The following is a 21,680-nucleotide window of genomic DNA, read 5'->3' on the forward strand; positions in this document are numbered from 1 at the left end:
TTTCTAATATTATACAAACACATATTACACATTTATTATGCTAAACGCAAATATTAGTGTGTAAAATTTTTATCCTATTCAATATTCTCTTTAATTCAATCCTTTTATGAATAAAACTCAAAATTTCTAACTAATACTCTCTTTAATTTCTATTTACGCGATACATTTTCTTTAGTCAATTTTATTTTTAAAAAAATACTTATTTCTATATTTAGTAGTAATTTGACTTTAAAATATCAATTTCATCTTAACGAAATGATCAAAATATATGAATTATTTTAAAATATAGATTTTATAAGTTTTACTTTCTTAAATTTCGTATTAAATAAACTAGATTATATAAAATAAATTTTACTTTTTTAAATTTGATATTAAATAAATTAGATCATAAGTGTTTGTTTCTCTTTCTCCCACCTATACACAAATCTTACAAAAATTTCCAAAAAAACAACACACATACGAAAACCAAAATCAAGAAACACATACAAGATTTCCTCAATCTGAGGAAAAACACAACACAGACACACATACATCCCACATCAAGAACCTTCACTTTCACTGACACCATCTGAAAAACTCCTGGCACAAATCCCAAGAAACAGCAATGTCATCATCATCACCAACATCAACACAATCAGAAAAACAAACCCTTTTCATTGCATCCTTAATCATCTTTTGGTACTCATCCAACATTGGTGTCCTTCTCCTTAACAAGCTGTTACTCTCAAACTATGGTTTTTCTTTCCCGATTTTCCTAACAATGTGTCATATGTCAGCATGTGCTGTACTTAGTTATGTTTCAATTGTTTTCTTGAAAATTGTGCCATTTCAAAGGATCAGATCAAGATCTCAGTTTTTAAGAATTGCTACACTTAGTATTGTGTTTTGTGGTTCTGTTGTTGGTGGGAATATTTCATTGAGGTATCTTCCTGTTTCATTCAATCAAGCTGTTGGTGCAACAACACCTTTTTTTACAGCTTTGTTTGCTTATATGATCACTCAGAAGAGAGAAGCTTGGACTACTTATGGTTGCCTTGTTCCTGTTGTTGCTGGTGTTGTTATTGCTAGTGGGGTATGTTGACATTTGCTTAAAGATTTGATCTTTTTGGTGATTTTTCAGATTTTATTGTTTACTTTATATTGATCTTGTTGTGATTTGGTGTAATGGAAAAAAGAGGAACCTTACTGTAGTTGATCTATACAGTGACTGTTGCATTTTAGGAAAATCTTAGTAGTTCAGTTCAGTTGTTCCTGTGGTTGCTGGTGTTGTTATTGCAAGTGGGGTATGTTGAAAATTGCTTAAAGATTTGATTTTTTGGTTGATTTGAAATATTTGTTATTTGCTTTCTGTTGATCTTGCTTGGGGCATGTTGAAAAATGTTTAAAGATTTGTCATTTTGGGTCAATTTTCAAATTTTGTTATTACTTTCTATTGATCTTAAGGTAGTGGTGAGGTATGCGTACAGTCTACCCTCCCCAGACCCCATCACATCTTGTGAGATTATACTGTGTATGTTGTTGGTGTTGTTGTTTCTATTGATCTTGCTAGATTATGTTGAAAAATGGTTTAAGATTTGTCTTTTTGGGTTGATTTTCAATTTTTGATGTTTGCTTTTTAGAGATCTTGCTGGGGTATTTTGAAAATTGCTTAAGGATTTGATCTTTTTTGTCAATTTTCATAATTTGTTTGTATTTTCAATTGATCTTGCTGGGGTATGTTGAAAAATATTTAAAGCTTGGATTACTTATGATTGCCTTGTTCATGTGTCTGCTGGTGTTGTTATTGCTAATGGGATATGTTGAATTTTTCGTTTAAAGATTTGATCTTGCTATTGGTTCAAGTTTTCAAATTTTGTTATTTGCTTTTTGTTGATCTTGCTGTGATTTGGTTTTATGACCCTTTTGGATCTTTCATCTTTTCCTTATTGTAGTTGATCTATACAGTGACTACATTTTAGGGAAATCTTAGTAATTCAGTTGGTTGGCTACGCAAACTTTTATCTTGTTGGTGACTTGATGCTGTTATTGCTAGTGGGTTATGTTGAAAAGTGCGTACAGATTTGATCTTTTTGGTTTGATTTTCATTTCTTGATATTTGCTTTCTGTTGATTTTGCTGGGGTCTGTAGGAAATTGTTTAAAGTTTTGATCTTTTTTGTCAATTTTCATATTTTGTTAGTATTTTCTATTGATCTTGCTGAGGTATGTTGAAAATATTTAAAGCTTGGATTACTTATGGTTGCCTTGTTCATGTGATTGCTGGTGTTGTTATTGCTAGTGGGGTACGTTGAATTTTGTTTAATAAAGATTTGATCTTGCTATTGGTTTATGTTTTCAGATTTTGTTATTTGCTTTCTATTGATCTTGCTGGGGTATGTTGAGAAATGGTTAAAGAGTTGTCCTTTTGGGTTTGTTTCAAATTTTGTTATTACTTTCTATCAATCTTAAGGTAGTGGTAAGGTCTGCGTACGCTCTACCCTCCCAAGACCCCGTCTTGTGAGAGTACACTCCGTATGTTGTTGTTGTTTCTATTGATCTTGCTGAGGTATGTTTAAAAATGTTTACAGATTTGTCTTTTTGGTACAATGTTTGAAATTTTGTTATTTGCTTTCTGATGATCTTGCTGGGGCATGTTGAAGAATGCGTAAAGATTTCTCTTTTTTGGGTAATGTTCAATTTTTGTTATTTGCTCTCTAGTGACCAAGGTAGTGTAAGGTCTGCGTATTATGTTGTTGTTGTTATACTTGATCTATACTTGCTACAAAATTGGAGGATTTTTGAAGGTTTCCTTTTAAAGTGTGAATCGTATAGCTTGAGATTAGATCTGAAATTTGCTTGCTTCTTTGATACATTATGCAAATTCTAATGTTTTCTTTTTCTCTACATTGCACTTATATTGTTGAAATTGATTTCAAATGTAGTCACCATTTTATACGAAGAAGTGTGATAAAGATGAGACCATATAAAATAAATATTCATCAAATTTACTATTTTCCGATTTGTTCTTTCATCGATGGGGCCTTAAAACAAAATGAAAAATCGGAAAAATGATTCATTCCCCTTTCTATAAGGAGTGGATCTTTGGTTGATCTGTCCTCTCCACCCCTCCTTTCTTCGTAGATTATTAGCCCTGGGACACGAAACTGAGAGATCCAAATTCTGCTGGTGCGAATTTAAGATTTGAAGCAAATAGGAAGTGGTAATTAACTATTTGTAGCTTCTAAGTAATGAAGGAGAGCCTTGGAGTAACTGGTAAAGTTGCTGCCATGTGATTAGGAGGTCACAGGTTCAAGCTGTGGAAATAGCCCCTTGCAAAAATGTAAGGTGAGACTGCGTACAATAGATCCTTGTGGTTGGGCCCTTCCCCGGACCTTGCGCATAGCGGGAGCTTAGTGCACTGGGCTGCCCTTTTTAAGCTAATTGATGTCTGAAGTTGCAAATATAGTTTGAAGTTTGAACAGCTATTGGTCCAAAGTATGCCCAGTCAGGAGTAAGCGAATGATATTAGTATAATGGCTGTGCACTAGCAGGAATAACCTCTATGTAAGATATTTTGTCTTCTTAAATGTTAGTCTTTACCTGTTGGTTCTTGATATCAGTTACGCCATCATAAGAAAAAAAATTTAACATCTTGAATTTAAAAACTCTTGCACCCAAGGGTGTGGCCTAGTGGTTCAATGAAGTGGGGTTGAGTACCATGAGGTCTCAGGTTCAAATCCCAACGAAGACAAACTAGGTGATTTCTTCCCATCTGTTCTACCCTTGGTGGATAGAGTTACCTGATACCTGATGCTGGTGGGAGGTGACAGGTATTCCATGGAATTAGTCGAGGTCCTGGCAAGGACACCACGGTTATCAAAAAAAAAAGCTCTTCTACTAGTTGAGATTCTCAATCCTCTTTCCAATGACTCTTTTTCGTGATGTGATCTTTTAATGGTCTGATAAGTATCTTTTGTTGGCAGGGTGAACCAAGCTTCCACCTTTATGGATTTATCATGTGTATAAGTGCAACTGCCGCTAGAGCCTTTAAGTCTGTTCTTCAAGGCGTTCTTCTTTCCAATGAAGGGTTAGTATTTTCCTGCTTCCAGCCATCTGTTTATGTTTTAAGTATTGTAATTCTTGTTGGTGGTTCTTTTCTTATCCTTATAATAGTCAGTTTATGGAAATAGATGTAACCATGTTCCTTCTGGTCTATGTGAACTCTTTCACTCCAGCACTATGCATTTCTGCGTGTTTGCTGGGCGTGTAAAAGATGAAGTGGAATGAGGTAGCATATTCTGTGCACTTCTCGTGGCCTTTCCTTCGATTGAAACATTCGCACTATTAAAAACAGTTCGACAGCAACGGCGATGAAACCTCTTGACTTTTTTTCTTTTGATAAGTCCTTCCATGGATCGTACGAGGATGCAAAGGGTGATTTAGGAACTTTTGCATGCAAAGCTTGTAAAAGGTCTAGCGAAATGGCTGCCATTTTAAAGTCCTATAAGGTGGCAGCAGGTTGACATCAATCTCCCTTAGCAGTGACTGTTGATGGAACAATTTTCTTGTCTGTCCATTAGTGAAACAAACAAATAGAAGTGCAAAAGTTTGATGTACTTTATTTCAAACTATTGAAGAGACTGCGGCAAAGAGGGGGAGTTAAGTTTTGAAGTCGATGAATGAACTAGAATGGATAGGTTGATTGGCTTGAGGAGATCTCACCAAATCAGTTGGGAGGAATGCACACAGCAATTTGAATATCAAAATTGTGCAAGATTATCAGGTGTTATCATGGACATCGACGGGTTGAGCCAGGCAAGGATAACCACATATAAAGGACAGAAATGAGCGTGAATTTAGTAGCTGACAAGTAGTGTCACAAACATAAAGGGCCCAGACGATAAGGAGGCCCAGCCAGCATGTCTAAAGCCAAATGCCTGTATAAAGATCCAGTAACTAAACGCCGGTACACAAGCACACAGCGAAGTTGTTAAGAATCATGACTCTCGGTGCCTGAACTGGTGCTGGAGGAAAGTGTGGACTACAGTTTACTACATTGCAGCTTTACTATACGAGTTGTATTCGTTAGGACATTCTTTCTTTGATACAGCTGGGTACTTCCTAGAACAATGATGGAAGCTCTAGTAAGTTGAAGGGTGAGAATTGAGTAAGGTGTATGTCAGGAAAAAAAGCGACAAGACTCCTCTTTTCGTGAGAATTAAGGGGTCTGGGTATGGTGTTTGTTCATTTGTTATAGCTTTATTCATTTGTTTTGCTGATACATGTTGTAGTTTTCTTTTGTGACCTCGTTTGTAACCTGCTCTAATTTTTGTTAGGGATAAATTAAACTCTATAGATCTGCCGCTGTACATGTTGTTATGACCTCCCCATTAACCTGCAGTTATTTTTTTAGGGAAAAGTTGAACTCCATGAATCTACTGCTCTACATGTCGCCAATTGCCGTTCTAGCTTTATTGCCTGCAACACTCATAATGGAGCCCAATGTGATAGATGCCACTATTACACTTGCTATGACGCATAGACACCTAGTTCTACTTATTTTGATCAATTCTATAATGGCATATGGGGCCAACTTGTTGAACTTTTTGGTAACCAAGCATACTAGTGCATTGACACTCCAGGTTTGTGCTCTCCTTCGCTTGCCCCTTCGCCTTTGTTTCCAATTTGTAGTCGTATTTTAGCTTACTTTAACCTATTTTGAACAACTTTATTCTATTTGCATGACCATTTATAGGTCCTGGGGAATGCCAAAGGTGCCGTGGCTGTTGTGATCTCGATTCTTCTTTTCCGCAATCCTGTTACTTTTATTGGCATTGCGGGCTATGCAATGACCGTCATGGGGGTTGTTGCTTATGGGGAATCCAAGAGAAGAAGCAAATGAGCTCAGACACGACCATTTTGCTGAAGTCGTGAGTCCCCAGTTTTGTTTCTTGAACATTAGATGCACGGTAGAGTTACTGATACATGGATCATCATTGCAATAGCCGATAGATCAAGTGACGAAATGGATAAAGTGGTGGGGGACTTGGAAATCATTTCTATTCGTCCCTTTTGTTCAACATGATTGGATGTATGCAGTTGTATCAGTTTCTCTGTTATTGCGCTAAAGTTATAGGGGACGGGGGATGGGAACTGTTAAAATTTTTCTGTTGTATTCTTTTTGCCGACGAGTCATAGGATGTATGTAGTATCAGATGATATGCTGTTACAGTTTGAGCAATATAACCTCTTATTGCTTCTCAGTTTTCTGTTATCCTCTGCCTATATATCTGTTATCCGGTTAAATTGAGACGTCATTCTCCTAGTGAAACTGAGGTATTACAAGAAGGAAAATTGCTTGCAACACAAACCAACTATTCTGGCTAGAGGATAAAACAATCAAATTCCCAGGTAATTGAAGGTGGCAAGATTCAAACCGATGGCACTGCTAAGTTGCTCGGACTCTCCAAAATGTGGCTGCACCCGTGTCTGACCCTTCCAAAAAGCACTACTTCTGAAGGATCTGACACACACTCAATGACATTTTTGAAGAGTCCGAGTAACTTCTGGCACAGGTAAGGTTCAAAATCTGCACTCAAAACAACTAGACAACTCAAAAAATGAGTAAAAAATCAATCAAGAACCTTTTGAACTAGTTCTTGGAAGTTCAATGGTGTACTATGAGGTTTTGTTGAATTCTACAGATTGCATTTTCTTTCCATCGGTTGTTCGTTTTCCTTTTCTCACCATCAAAACCACGTCACACAGTACTCGAACCTGGACCAATTAAATCATATGTATGTGCAGAAGGATCTTCCACTTTGACACCTATTCATCTGCAAATAATTCTCGATGTGAAGGCACAAAAGCCAGGGTGCTGATCTTCGAATAGGAAAGAAGGCCATTCCGTCCATTGGCTCTCTCCTTCTCTTAGGCAAGTTCTGGACCAGTTGGCAGTAGATCGTAACCATCATGATGCTTGGTATTCTTGTGTTCAACAGGTATCAACTTCAAAATTACAGCAACAAGCAGGCTTGCAGCACCAATTAAGACACTGAGCAGCCATAGTTCCCATCTGAGCGGTATTGTGCTTGCAAACGTGCCTAAAAACTCAACGATGATAAACTGGAAAACAACACTGGAAGTAATGACACCTAGGAATATCCAGCTTCCAAAAATGCCACGAAAAACATTTATCTTCTCCATGTCACGGCAGTTTATTTCATTGAAGACCTGTATCAAACCCCGGAAAAAAAATGATTCCATGTCGAGGACAGTTTGGTTAAGATTCAGAATGAGTAATGTATCCTATACTGCACTAAAGTTTAGCGTAAATACCTGACAGAACACGAATGTGTTGAAAATGAAGGTATTGAGAAGTATGGTGGCGTCTGAACCTTCGAGTCTCAGAATCTGCTTTCCAGTGAAGCTGAAAACTAGAAGTATAGCAAGTTGGAAGATACTTTGTCCGATTATATTTCTCCACATCGTCATGGAAATCAAGCTCACTTCCCTTCCAACAGGAGGCCTGTTCATTAGTCCTTCATGAGGTGGTTCAGTGGCCAAGGCTATTGCACCTAAAGTGTCCATAATAAGGTTGACCCACAGCAGCTGAACCGCGGTAAAAGGGGCGGATCCTGTTATGTTATAGCAACAGATAACTATCAGTTCTCACTTTTCTGCAATGGCACATACGGATCATTTAACAGAAAAACAAACGAAGAACTCTTACAGAACATTGAGTACCTGAAATGCATGCGGTGATAAAATTGATCATCAGAGCGACAACGCAGACTGTCAGCTGGAACTGCACAAACTTTTGAATATTTATGTACACAGAACGACCCCATTTAGCCACATTCACAATCGTGCTAAAGTTGTCGTCAAGAACTATAATATCAGCGCTTTCTTTAGCAACCTGATAATGTAATTGTCAACAATCATCGGTAAGTAGTAATACAAGAAAATGGCAAATTAACATATTAGTCTGTGATAAGAGCAATTTACAAACCTCGGTTCCTGCTATACCCATAGCGAATCCAATATCTGCCTCGTGGAGAGCAGGAGCATCATTTGTGCCATCACCAGTAACTGCCACAATTTCGTTAAACATACCTCTTAGATTATTGACCAACACAAGCTTGTCCATTGGTGATGATCGAGCGATCACCTGCATTCAATATTGTAGCATTTCAGGAACAATTTATTTACACCGCGTGAATCTGCAAGGACGAGGTCAAATAACCAAGAGCATACCTGAACTCTAGGAATTATATGCCTCATTTCATCAAGAGTTTTGTTGCGAAATTCTGGACCTTCAATGGCCAAACCATCAGCAGTTAGTATCCCGCATTCTTTAGCAATGGCTTTGGCCGTCTTAATATTATCACCAGTGACCATTCGCACAGTAATGCCAGCAGCCAAACAAGTTTTTACTGCGTTCCTTACCCCAGGGCGAACTGGATCTTTAATCCCGACCACAGCAATCAATGTGTAGCCACTATCAGGAATATTATCTTTTTCATCACCATCCTCAATGTCTTTGTAAGCCAAGCAGAGAGTACGCAAGGCTTCGCTGGTGAATTCATTGATGACATCCATGATATATCTTGTCCGATATTTTGTCAAATGAACAATTTCACCGTTAAGATCAATAAACCTGTCACACATCTTAAAGACTATCTCAGCTGCACCCTTGCAGAAAGCTCGGTTGTTTCCACCTGGGAGAGCGATAAGCACAGACATCTTTTTCTTTTCTGAATTGAAAGGCTCAACCTTCAGCAATTTGCAGTCCCTTCTTTGCTTATCGATATCACCACCAAGAAGCAATCCATATTCTAATATTGCTGATTCTGTTGGTGTACCAAGAATAGATTTCTTTCCACACTCATCCTTAACAACCTCTGCTCCCGTATTGTGAAATATTGCCTGCAGAAGCAATGTCAGTTCATTTTCAGGTATATTCAAAGCTATTGCATCCCCGCGTGCATCAGTTTCTACCTTTTTAGTTTTTTCACAAATCCATATCTTATTAACTACCATTCGGTTTGTTGTTAGTGTTCCTGTCTTGTCTGTGCAGATGCAAGTAGCTGATCCCATCGTCTCACATGCAGAAAGATGTCTCACCAATGCCTTATTATCCATGAGCTTTTTCATCGCAAATGCAAGACTCAACGTCACTGCCAGAGGCAGTCCTTCTGGAACGGCAACAACAATTATAGTTACTGCTGTCACGAAGTAATTTAGAAGAGTCATTGCATCGTTCGAGGACCATCTTGTGAGCTCATGGCGAAGTACTTTCTCTACCAGAAATCTGACAGCCAACACCATAAACGTCAGCAGAGCAAACGCCAATCCAATCTTTCCGATAAGGGCAGCAACACCGCTCAACTTAACTTGCAGAGGCGTCTCGTCTTCTACCCCATCTGCTAATCTCTCCATCAACTTACCCCATTCAGTTTTCATTCCGACAGTTGTTACTAACATCTTAGCTGAACCATCTTGCACTTTGGTTCCCGATAGAAGAAAAGGTTTTCCTTCATGTATACTTATCGGGACACTCTCACCAGACATGCTTGATTGATCAATTAGGAAGCTGTACCCCGATAAAAATATTCCATCTGCGGGAACCAGATCCCCGATAGATAAGTGAACTACATCGCCAACCACCAAGTCATAAATGGGAATCTTTTGCCTGGATCCATCTCTAGTGACCTCGATAAGTATCTTTTTCTTCTCCCTATCCAAATCCCTGAACTGCAACGACTGCCTGTAGTCGCTAATAGCAGTAACAACGACTACCAAGAATATGCTAAGTAGAATGCCTAGCCCATCATACGTTCCTTTTGGCCACCCTTCCGTGGTAAGTCCCACACCAATGGAGACAACAGCACAAACCATGAGGATGATGAGAGTTATATCCCGCAAAGCCTCCCACAGGAATGTCCAAAAACTCTTAAAAGGCTTCTCTGTGTATCTGTTCGATCCATATACATTTTGTCTGGAAGGTACATCACTGGTTTCGACTCCTATGTTCAGTGAGACTCTCAGCCTACTTGCGACACCTTCAACTCCTCCAAGTTTCTTTAAGGTTTCAATGTCATAAGAACTAACAATCAATGAGAGCTTTTCCAGTTCAGCCTCCATGATACAATATCCCTCACCAGCTCCGGAGGCTTACTGTCACCAGCTGGAGAAAAATAGAAATGACATGATCAAAGCAGTAATAAAGAGTATAACCTTGAATGTCTGAATGAAGTTAGAAACTAAATCGGCAAATCAGTCCAACCATGAACGCGATAAAAAAAATGTGATTAGACAATTGCGCACTCCTCCACGATATTGATTGGCAAACCACTTCTTTTCGAGTTTCTTAAATCAGCGGTGCCAAAGGTGAAATGCTCAAAAAAGTGCTCCAGGATAAAACTCATAGGCGATTAGGTCCACGCCTTAGTGCCTTTGCCTATACCGAAGTATAGCTTAAGCAAGCAAAGCACCCTCCCTAATCTTTTTTGCGCTACAGGGCTTAAGCGCGCCTTAAATGAGCCTTTGACAACACTACGATGGACTCAAAAAAGAAAGTTCACTTTCGAGCAGAACCAAAGCGAAGTTCAACTTTCATTCCCCCCAAACAGTTAAAACAAGAGGCCATTTTTAGGATTTAGAGTTAGTAGATTCAAAATAAGCATAATCTTACTATATGTATACATTTCAACTTAAAGATATTTTCTTTTGTTGCTGTTGACAAGAGAACCCGAAGCCACTACCCTAAAGGCGCACGCAAGGTAAACCCCGCTCCAATATAATAGTCAGCAAACCACACAGGAGAGGCAAACCTCACTAGTCAACCCCGTGCAACGACAAATCACGCAAGGGGTTTCAAACATAAGACACCACATTTTGCGAGATCACCTGCTCAACCAACTCGACAACCCTTGCACGCAATTTCAATTTTATGACAAGGGAACCCGAAGCCACTACTTTATAGGCGCACACAAGGTAAACCCCGCTCCAATATAATAGTCAGCAAACTACACAGGATAGGTAAACCTCACTAGCCAACCCCGCGCAACGAGAAACCATGCAAGGGATTTCAAACATGAGACACCACATTTTGTGAGATCACCTGCTCAACCAACTCGACCACCCTTACACGCGATTTCAACTATATGACATATAATACCCAATTACCCCCATGAACTAAACCCAAAAAGGCTATGACACACCTCAACTTAAAAGGGGTCCTATTACCCCTGAACTATTAAAAGTGTAATAAGACCCCCTTTAAGTTGAGGTGTGTCATAGCCTTTTTGGGTATAGTTCAGGAAGGTAATTAAGTATTTTCTCACTATATGACAAGGGAATCCGAAGCCACTACCCTATAGGCACACACAAGGTAAACATCGCTCCAATATAATAATCAGAAAACCACACAGGAGAGGTAAACCTCCCTAGTCAACCCTCGTGCAACAACAAGTCATGCAAGGGATTTCAAACACGAGACACCACATTTTGCGAGATCACCTGCTCAGCCAACTCGACCACTCTTGCAACGCGATTTCAACTTTAAGCTATTAAAACTCAACCACTACATGAACTACTTATCAAGAAAAAAATTCAAGTTATGCAAGAAAATCATTCTATCTGTTATGAATTAATGAAGAAGAAAAAGCACTAAAAAACTTACACTGGTCATGTTTACATCTTGAAAATCGGTTAGGATCTAATATAGTAGTTGAGATGAAACACTAACTGAAACTGTTGTACTTTCCCTTTTTCTGACTATCTCTGTCTCCAATGCACAATTCAGAATACCATACAGATTCAGCAGAACTCAGTAACTTTCGTTCGTGTATACCTCAAAGAGAATTACAATCCAAAACTTATAAACTTTAAATCATGAATCCGAAAACCTCTACTTTTACTATATTGAATGAATCAATGTAATTGTGTCCAACATAAAAGTTGACAATTAATGTTCCACAAGAGCAACTTTAAACTATATACATTATAAGTGTAGGGCTACAGACGGGGCATAATTACATGTTATGAAAACATAAAATAAAGTATAATAAACCCAATAGTGACAAAATCTACAGTGGATCTAAGATGTGAAAACAATTTTTATAAAAAGTACATAGTATAGTGCAGTAATAAGTACAGATAAATTAAAGACAAAAAAAAAAAAAAAATCATATATTACAATCTAAAATAAATTTTTATTTGAAGGGCCAGCTTGGACTGCTGTCTAAATAATTTTTTAAATGTCCTTATCACAAAGTGGTGTGATTCAAATAAGAAAAATATAATTTTTCCATTCACTTTTATTTATCTACTAAAAATAAATGTTCTTCTTTTCGATCTTATTTGTTAAGTTTAGAAAACAAGATAATTTATTCTTAAAATTGTCATTATATTTTTTGTTCCTTAAGGAGGGCATCACTTTGATACTAAACAGGTAAAAATAGACGAATGTGTTAAGAATTTCAGTACAAAAAAGGAATGAACGGACAAGTGATCGCCTTATATGGATTTAGATAATTTTTTCTGCATAAATTAATTTTTGAGATTGAGTTACAGCCACTCGGAGCAATATGGAAGATCATGATTATTATCTTCACTATAATTATTCCAACAATAGTGATAATGATATTTAAATAGCTTCCACTAGCCAGCTGTATCATTATGTTAAATTTTATTATGTGGACACAAGAGGAATGAAAGGGTAGTGGGGTGCTAGGTGGGGTGTGGGGTTGTTGAAATTTATGATATTAATGGTTATTTATATCTTAATATCAGGTCGTCTGGTTGGAAATAAATTATCTCAAAATTAGCTAATTTCGAGATTATCTAATACTTCCAATCAAATGCAGAATAAAATAGTTTTCAATTGTATTCTGAAATTATTATACCTTATACCTCATACAAAACGGCTCCTAAAATTATTATAGCATGAACTTGTGGTTAAACACATTCATTATTAACTGATAGGTTGAGACTTGGAGTCATATTATGTTGAAGGATTAAAAGTAAAAATACTTTTGATCCTCATAGGATGCAGTGTATTATACATATAATAATACGTTCATAAAGTTGATAATTATTAGAGTGACTTAATTTTATCGTATAATTTGAAAACTCAAAACTTTCACTTACCTGTTTGAACTTTGAACTCGACTAACACTTTTAGAAATTGAAACTCCAAAAGCAGTCTAAAAACTGGTTATTAAATTAAATTAAATTTTTACCAAATTAATGAAAAGCTCTTAAAACATGTCCCTCACATCCAGCAATAAAGGGACCAAGAATTATGAAATACATACTCTCTCCATCATCATTATTCTAACGTGGGAAAAGGGTCAAATATGCCTCTAAACTTTGAGAAAATGTTTAAATATACATTCCGTTAAAAGTTTAGCTCATCAATACCCTTGCCGTCTAAGTCTTGGGTCATATGTACCCTTGTTGTCAGGTTTTGGATCATATATACCCTTATTATCAAATTTTGAGTCATATATACCTCTGTTGCCGTCAATTATTTTGTTAGAATTTTCCAACCCTTTTTTTTTAAGAAAGCATATTTTTCACATCACTTTTTAATTGTCACACCACATACAATTAAATTCATCCCTTCTTCTACATATTAAATGTCCGCCAAATGCTCTCATTTACCTCACAATCTCTTTGGATTTTCTCTAATTTGTCGAAACCCCTGTGTTGTATTTTCAGATTCTTGCGTAACCGCTCCTCTCATACATACATACATATATACATACGTATAAAAGATATCCTCTTAACTGACATCTTGCTTTTGGTGTCTGTATATGGACCGACTCTTTTACACTTCTACATCCCAATTTCTCATTTGGGTTTTCCTTCGTCTTATTCTTGATATTGGAATTGACGGTGGTGCGAAAGATGGAGTCGGTTGATGATACTAAAATAATTTGTAGTTGATAAATACTTTAATTCTTGATTTTTATCGCAATTGTACATTGAGTATTGGGAGTTATCATTTTTTACCTGATGATTCTTGGGATTATGCAAGAATCAAAAAACACAACAAAGAAATTTTTGCAAATTAGAGAAAATTCAAAGATATTGTGAGGTAGATGAGAGCATTTAACGGATGATTAATGTGTAGAAGAATGAGTGGGTTTAATTATATGTGGTCTGGTAATTAAAAAATGATGTAGAAAATATGATTTCTTAAAAAAAAAATGGTTGAAAAATTCAAACAAAACAATTAATGGTAACAGGAGTATATATGACCCAAAATTTGACAATAAGGGTATAAATGATCCAAAACCTGACAACAAGGGTATATATATATGACCCAAGACTTAGACGGCAAGGGCATTGATGAGCTAAACTTTTAACGAAGGATATATCTGAACATTTTCGCAAAATTTAGGGACATATTTGACCCTTTTTCCTTCTAACAATAATTATGCTAAGGGGTCGTTTGGTTGGAAAACAAGTTATGTTGAAATTAGTTATGCTGGGATTAGTTATACTGAGATTATTTTTTAGTGATTGTTTGATTTGTGATACTAAAAATGATAGACATTGCATCTTTTCTAAGAATAGGAGTTTGTTTACATAAATACCCTTTACCTTATTTAGCTTAATATTTCATGTTAAATTACTTATTTTGTCCTAAATTCTATAAAATGTTGATAATCCCATTTTTTTAAAAAAAGATTCATATAAAAAAATGTGAAAAAGAATTACTCTCATCTTACATTATTTAGTATCATTAATATTTGAAAAGTCGAATTGTATTTTTTAAAAAATACTAAATTTTCAAACATGTTTAACTATATATAAATAATAATTTTTTATTTAATAATTAAGCATGTACTAAGTTAGAAAGGGAATGTCAAAATACTTTAATTACTTGTCCATGATAAATTTGTGAGGAAAAATAAAAATTTGAAGTAAGATTAATAACCACAAAATACAAAGACAATAAACCCTTGGATCAATTTTAAATTTGATTGTGTGAATAATTAAGTTCATATAATTGTTCAAATTTATCAAAATGGATAAAAATTTGTAGAGTAATCAAAATTTAAATTAGAGATAAAATTATCAAAAAAATTAATGCAAGGACTATCAAAATCTCACGTTTATATATATATGTGTGTGTGTGTGAAAAGTGATACTTAAAGGATTTGAAGGGTAATTTTGTCATTTGATAACTTTATCCCAAGGTAAATAATGGTGGAATTATTTATACCATCCCTTAGGTGGAATAACTTATCCCGATACTATTTGTTAATTTCGGGATAAGTCATTCCAAATTTGACAATCAAACATAATATTAAAAAATTTATTCTGAGATTATATATTTTATTATCTCACATCAAACGATTTCTATAATATATTTTTAATATAGTCGATAAGTAAAAAGTAAATATCGAAAGAAATTAGGATTAAAAAATAGAGAACATAATAATGCACGAGGAAATTATTACTCCTAAACTCTAATAACGGCATCGTTATTATCATCAATTTATCTTTTTCAATAGTTATCCTTTTGTTTTGTTTTGTGTTGTTTTGTTTTTCATACGGTGTTTGATAATGTATTAAGGATCAAATAATTTGGTTTCACGTTGCGTAGGTTCTCTTCAGGGGAAACGCTCCCTACCAAAGATTTTTTCATATCCAGGATTCAAACTCGAGACCTTTGATTAAGGAAAAATCAGTCTCATTCGTTGCACAACATCTTTTGGTGGTAATAATTATGCTCTTTTATATGTTCCCATTAGTAACCATTTATTCAAACTTAATTTAAATTTAATAAATAAATGAAAACGTTTTTCACACAATTACTTTATTATAAAGTGGTGATTTATTATTGCTAACGTACCACTTGCATAATGACCCATGATGACAGAAATAGATATTTCATACTTCTTCCATTCATATTTAACTGTCATAATTTTCTTTTTCAAGAGTCAACCAATGTAAACTTTAAAATAAGCGGGAATAATATATATTTTAATAGTTTAGATTTTAATTATAGAAAATATTCACATTTAATTACTGAAAATTTTGATTTTGAATTTGTCGAGATACATAATTAACTCTCAATAAATTGAACGAAGAGACATTTTTTATTTTGTAAAGATAAATAATTAACTCTCGAGCCGTTTTTTCGATTTTAAGTCTGTTGAGATACATAACAAAACCAATGAAGATGCATTTTTTCCTTTGTAAAGATACATAATTAGCTTTCGATATATATTTTTTTTATTTTCGATCCGTCGAGATACATAATTAGCTCCCGAAATATCCAACGACGATACATAATTATTTAAATTTTTTGTAATTGCTTTGTAAGAATGTAGATTTGTGCAAATATGATAGCTTAAGGTGTACTCCTATGTTATTTTTTCAGTTTTTTAAATACCCGATCCAGCCCAACCCTGACCCGACCCACCCATCCTAATTACCCTTTGTAGTCGATTTTTCCAATTTGTTTTTAGTATAAACAACATAAATCTCATCCTAAATGAAACTAATTACATAAGATCCCGAATTAACTTTCTCTCTCCCAGATTTGAGAAAAATACATATACATGTCAATGTAACTCATACGTAACTCCAATGTATGAAGAAATTATTTCTCCTTAAATTATGAAAATAAAATCAGATCCAATTATTCTCTTACCTTAATAACGACAGTAATTAATGTTCTGATTTTGTGGATGCTTAAAAATAGTAATTGTAATTCAAATTCAAAAAATATCCTGAAACAACTCTCTTCATCTTCTTCAAAAAAATAAACGCTGCCACCGCTGATTTACGGCTGTCACCGTTGTTCACCGCTCCACTCCTCTTCCTCACGCTGGTGAACACACAAGGGCGACCAGCCGCTAAGATCGATGTTGTTTCTCGTTCCTCTTCCACTGTTGCCACCACTGACGCTATCACAAACAATCAACAGCGTCTTCACCGCTCCACTCCTCTTCCTCACACCGGTGAACACACAAGGGCGATCATCCGCCATATTAAAAGTTATATGTGATAGGAATATTTTGGGTATTGTACCCAAATTAAAAAATTGAGATATTGTTGAATTATTTGTGTCACATTTAGTTGAAGAGCCCATTGTGACCCCCCCCCCCCCCCGCTTTCGCTCTTGAATATGAAATTCATGTGGGTAGAGAATCTAGTGCTTCCTTTCATAAAGAGTCTGGTCAAACATTTAAGGATAGTCAAAATTTAAGGTTTGAAAAGGCTGCACAAACTCAAAAATCTACTGGTATTGGAGAAGAGTTTGGTGCAGCTTCAACAGGTGTTGGAGAAGACGTGGGTGGTGTTTCTTCTGGGGTTGGTGAAGAGTTGTGTTATGGGGATTCTACCGGTGTTGAAGAAAAAGTTAGTGCAACTTCAAGAGGTGTTGGAGAAGAGGTGGGTAGGATTTCTGCTGGTATTGGTGAAGAATTGTGTGGTGGAAATTCTACTGGAGTTGGAGAGGAGGTTGGTGCAGGTTCGACAGGTGTTGGAGAAGAGGTTGGTGAGTCTTCTACTGCTACTGCATCCGAATTTTCAATTATTGAATCTGATTGGGAAAATGCAAGTAAAAATAGTGAAGATTCAAGTTATGGAGACTTGTTTGATGAAATTGATGATGAATATGGCAGTGATGTTCATGAGGAGGTTAGGACTTTGAGGAAAGGTAAAAGAGCTGCCTGAGGAAAGGTAAAAGAGCTGCCAAACTAAAAAGGAAAAAAAGGTGTCCTAGAGCTGAACGGGTTAAATTAGGCAAAAAAGGAGTTGATATTGAAAATAATCAGTATTTATTCAGAAAAAAATACTTTAAAGGATAAAATAGGTAGTGATGATCCATATTTTGATTCAGATAAAGAGGTTAGTTTTGAAATAGACAGTGATGTAGATGTTGATGTTGAAGATGAGGTCCAACACACTTCAGGTAGTAGAAAAAAGACAAGGAGAGAAAAAAGGCCTAAAAAAATTGTGTTTGATCCTACTTGTAGGTTAATTATTTGAGAAACTGATTTATGTTTTGAAAATGTTAAGCAATTCAGAGAAGCTATTACTAGGTATGCAGTTCAAGAACATGTAGAATTGAACAAGTTTATTAATGAACCAACTAGAGTGAGGGTAAAATGTGCAGATGATTGTCCTTGGTTATTGTTTGATAATCATAATTCAAGGACAAGGAAATTTGTTGTAAAAAATTATATTTCAGTCCATAAATGTACTGCCACAATAAAAAATAAACTGGTCAATTCAAAATACTTAATAGAAAGGTACAATGACAGAATTATTTCTAATCCAGGAATTAGAGTTTTTCAATTGCAGAATTTCATGAAAAAAGATTTGTAGATGTATGTTGGTAGAATTGTTGCAAGAAAAGCCAGAAATATTGTCTTGCAAAAAATTATGGGTGATCATATGGAGGAATTTAAAAGAATATTGAATTATACGGATAAGCTTTTGAAGTCTAATCCAGAAAGCACATGTGTAGTGAGGCTTAGTGAAGAAACTTTTGAAGGTGGAAGAAAAAGATTTCAGTCATTTTATATTTGTTTTGATGTTTTGAAGAAAGCATTCAAAGCTGAATGTAGAAAATGTATTGGGTGTGATGGTTGCTTTTTGAAAGGTGTTTGTAAAAGACAATTACTTGTAGCAGTTTGCAAAGATGGGAACAATCAGATGCTATCACTGGCCTGGGCAGTGGTTGAAGTTGAAAATAACTTCACTTGGAGATGATTTATTAGGCTAGCAAGGGATGATCTTGAGCTTGGAGATAGGACAGAATTAACAACTATTTATGATATACAGAAGGTATTTTTTTCTCCCTTATCTCTTCACTATCTAATTTTACTTAATTTATTATTATGTCACCTAATATTTTTATATTTTGTTGAAGGGTCTTGACACTACTATTCATGAGTTGCTACCAAATGTAGAACAAAGAATGTGTGCAAGACACATTCTTGCTAACTGGTCCAAAGAATGGTGAGGCATCGAAAGAAGAAATTGTTTTTGGAGATGTGCCAAGTCTACATATGAGTAAGAGTTGAGAAAAAATTCTAGATCATATGTAGATGTTAGGTGACAAGATAGTAGATGATCTACTATGGTACAACAATGAACGATGGTCTAAGGTCTACTTCAAAAATTTATGTTGTTGTGATAGTATTGATAATAACATGACTGAAAGTTTTAATGCATGCATATTGGATCCAAGACACAAGACCATCATTACAATGCTTGAGAAAATAAGGATTAAAATGATGAGAAGAATTGAACAGTTGAGGAAATTCTTTAATACTTGAATAACAGATATTTCACCAATGGCTTTAAAAGTATTAAAAGAGAACACATCAAAATCAATGAAGTGTACACTTGAATGGAATGGTGAATATGATTTTGAGGTTAAGGACAGTTGAGATAATATCTTTATAGTGAATTTGAGTAACAAAACTTGTACTTGTAGATCTTGGATGCTAAAGGATATACCTTGTTGTCATGCTATAGCTGCTTTACATTTTAAAATATTAGAACCTATTTACTATGTTGCATATTGGTATAGCAAGCAAACTTACCTCAATACCTATAACTACTTCTTTCAATCTGTCACTGGAATGAAAATATGGCCACCATCAACTAACTTTCTTGTTATACCTTCTGAAACTAGAAAACTATCAGGCAGACCTAGTAAGAATAGAAGGAAAGAGCAGCCTGAAAATAAGACAGATAAATTGTCTAAAAAAGGTGTTGAGAGGACCTGCAACAATTGTCATGCTAAGGGCGATAATAAAAGGGGTTGTCCTTTGAATGAAAAAGATACTACTGATAGAGGAAGAGGGACAACTTCAGCAATATCAAGTGTTCGTTCTTCTGCAGCAGCAAGTGAATCTCAACTAAGCACAAGGAGAGAAAGAGGAAGACTTAAGGGTTCTACAAAACAGGTAATTATTTGACTTCTTTATTTACTATTAATTCTTATTAAATAATTTTTTATTGTATAATAGGTTGTTGTTGCTCCTACTCTAAATGTGGTTGGTGTGACTGGAAGAGGAAGAAGGTCTGTTGGTGTTGTCGGAAGGGGTAGATGGACTGTTGGTGTTGCTGGAAGGGGTAGAGGAACTTTTGTTGCTGTTATATCTAATGTTGGTGGTGCTGCTGGTAGTGGTAGTGATACAGCTTTTAAAAGGCCAAGGTTGATTGGTATGGGAGTGCTACATACATAAAGTGGTTTTACAATAGTGCAAGTTGAATGATTTCACAGTTTTCAATTTCCAAGCAAATGATTAAATATCTAAGATAACTTATTCTTGTGTTAATGCAAGATAACTTATTCTTGTGTTAATGCAGCCTGGAATGCCTTTGAACTCCTCTATAGTGACTAAAAATCTTGGTCATCACAAGTCAAGATCAGGTGTCAAATGAAAAGGAAAAAAATGTTGTGACCCAACAAGGACTTCAATAAATAAAAGCACAAAAAAGAATGAAGACAAGGTCCAAAACTGTCGAAATGAATCATATGAGCCCAACAGGATCATCAATTATCTAATTGAAGATGCAGTAGTGACTGGTATGCAGCTGTGGCTGCATTAATTTTGATGAATGTTTTGTTCAATTATGAATGAGATTGTCTTTTTGAAAAACAATTACGCAACTTTGACTGCAATGTAATATTGTTCCCTGTTAATTATGGAGATGAGACTGCGCTAACTTAATCTTTTTTGTCAAACAATTATGCAGTTGGGACTGCAATGTATTCACAATCTTTGGTATATATGCAGCTGTGACTGCATTATTTTGATGCTTAATTTTGACTACTTTTATATAAATTTGTAGTTCTTTGGTATATATACAACTATCATATCATTATGCAACTATCTTCACTTTGGATTGAATCACGTTTGACAGTCCAATAAGAACAACAACATTTCATTTATAATCCCCAAAAAAACATTACATTAAATTATCATCGCACAAGACCTAACAAAATTTACTCAATTTCAAATACAATGTAAAGATAAAGAACTATATTACACTACAAATAAGTCAAGAATAATTATATGGACCAAATTCATTTCAAAATAAAGAATGATACACACCATTATACCAACTAAGAACACCAAATTCTAAGGTAATTTTATTGAGTCTTTCTCTACGTAGATCATTCCAAACCAATAGCTAGTAGCTATAACAACAACACAACAACAAAACACAATGATAAAGAGTGCATTTTCCTTAGTCATTCCTTTAACCATGTTACTTCTCCACTTCTTCTCTCTTTCTTTCATCTTCTCAATCTCTTCTTCTAGCTTCTTCAATTTCATATCTACACAATTATCATCTTTTTTGGATATTCTAGGCTTATCAACTTCTTCAGAAGTTTCCGCAGTCAATTTTCTAACTTCATTGAATGATGAGACTTGTTATATTGAGATGCCTCAGTTCGAACGTGTGAGAGGTTGGCCTTGGATGAATTCAAGCGGGGTAGGGGTAGATCAAAGAAATACTGGAGAGAAGTGATTAAACGTGACATGGAACAATTTCAACTCATTGAGGACATGACCCTAAATAGGAAAGTTTGGAGGAAAAATACTAGGATAGAGGGATAAGGTAGGTGGATGAATCGTAGTCAGTAGTTAGGAGGGTTTTGGTGGCCTTTGTTTGGTAGTGTACAATATTTTTGTGGATATCGTAC

The 21,680-nt window shown here is 35.4% G+C and overlaps 2 protein-coding genes across 3 annotated transcripts; one reads left to right on the forward strand and one right to left on the reverse strand.

Annotated features, from left to right (window-relative positions):
- Nucleotides 1–390: 390 nt before the first annotated feature.
- Nucleotides 391–6,240, forward strand: LOC107843907 (UDP-URONIC ACID TRANSPORTER 1). The gene is made up of 4 exons (XM_016688326.2): nt 391–1,072; nt 3,961–4,064; nt 5,391–5,619; nt 5,733–6,240. Exons 1-4 carry the CDS (start codon nt 605–607, stop codon nt 5,877–5,879), a joined length of 948 nt encoding a protein of 315 aa, XP_016543812.1. The 5' UTR covers nt 391–604; the 3' UTR covers nt 5,880–6,240.
- Nucleotides 6,241–6,331: 91 nt separating this feature from the next.
- Nucleotides 6,332–12,110, reverse strand: LOC107843905 (putative calcium-transporting ATPase 11, plasma membrane-type). 2 transcript variants are annotated; one of them, XM_016688325.2, is made up of 7 exons: nt 11,664–12,046; nt 8,978–10,166; nt 8,234–8,905; nt 7,989–8,147; nt 7,724–7,895; nt 7,316–7,614; nt 6,332–7,210 (listed from the first exon to the last, which is right to left on the reverse strand). In XM_016688325.2, exons 2-7 carry the CDS (start codon nt 10,121–10,123, stop codon nt 6,908–6,910), a joined length of 2,751 nt encoding a protein of 916 aa, XP_016543811.2. In that variant the 5' UTR covers nt 10,124–10,166; nt 11,664–12,046; the 3' UTR covers nt 6,332–6,907. The 2 variants fall into 2 exon arrangements, with proteins under 2 accessions (XP_016543811.2, XP_016543810.2); XM_016688324.2 differs by having other exon boundaries at nt 8,234–10,166; nt 11,664–12,110.
- Nucleotides 12,111–21,680: the final 9,570 nt, after the last annotated feature.

The sequence above is a fragment of the Capsicum annuum genome, chromosome 10 (assembly GCF_002878395.1).
Source record: "Capsicum annuum cultivar UCD-10X-F1 chromosome 10, UCD10Xv1.1, whole genome shotgun sequence".
Classification (NCBI taxonomy): domain Eukaryota; kingdom Viridiplantae; phylum Streptophyta; class Magnoliopsida; order Solanales; family Solanaceae; genus Capsicum; species Capsicum annuum.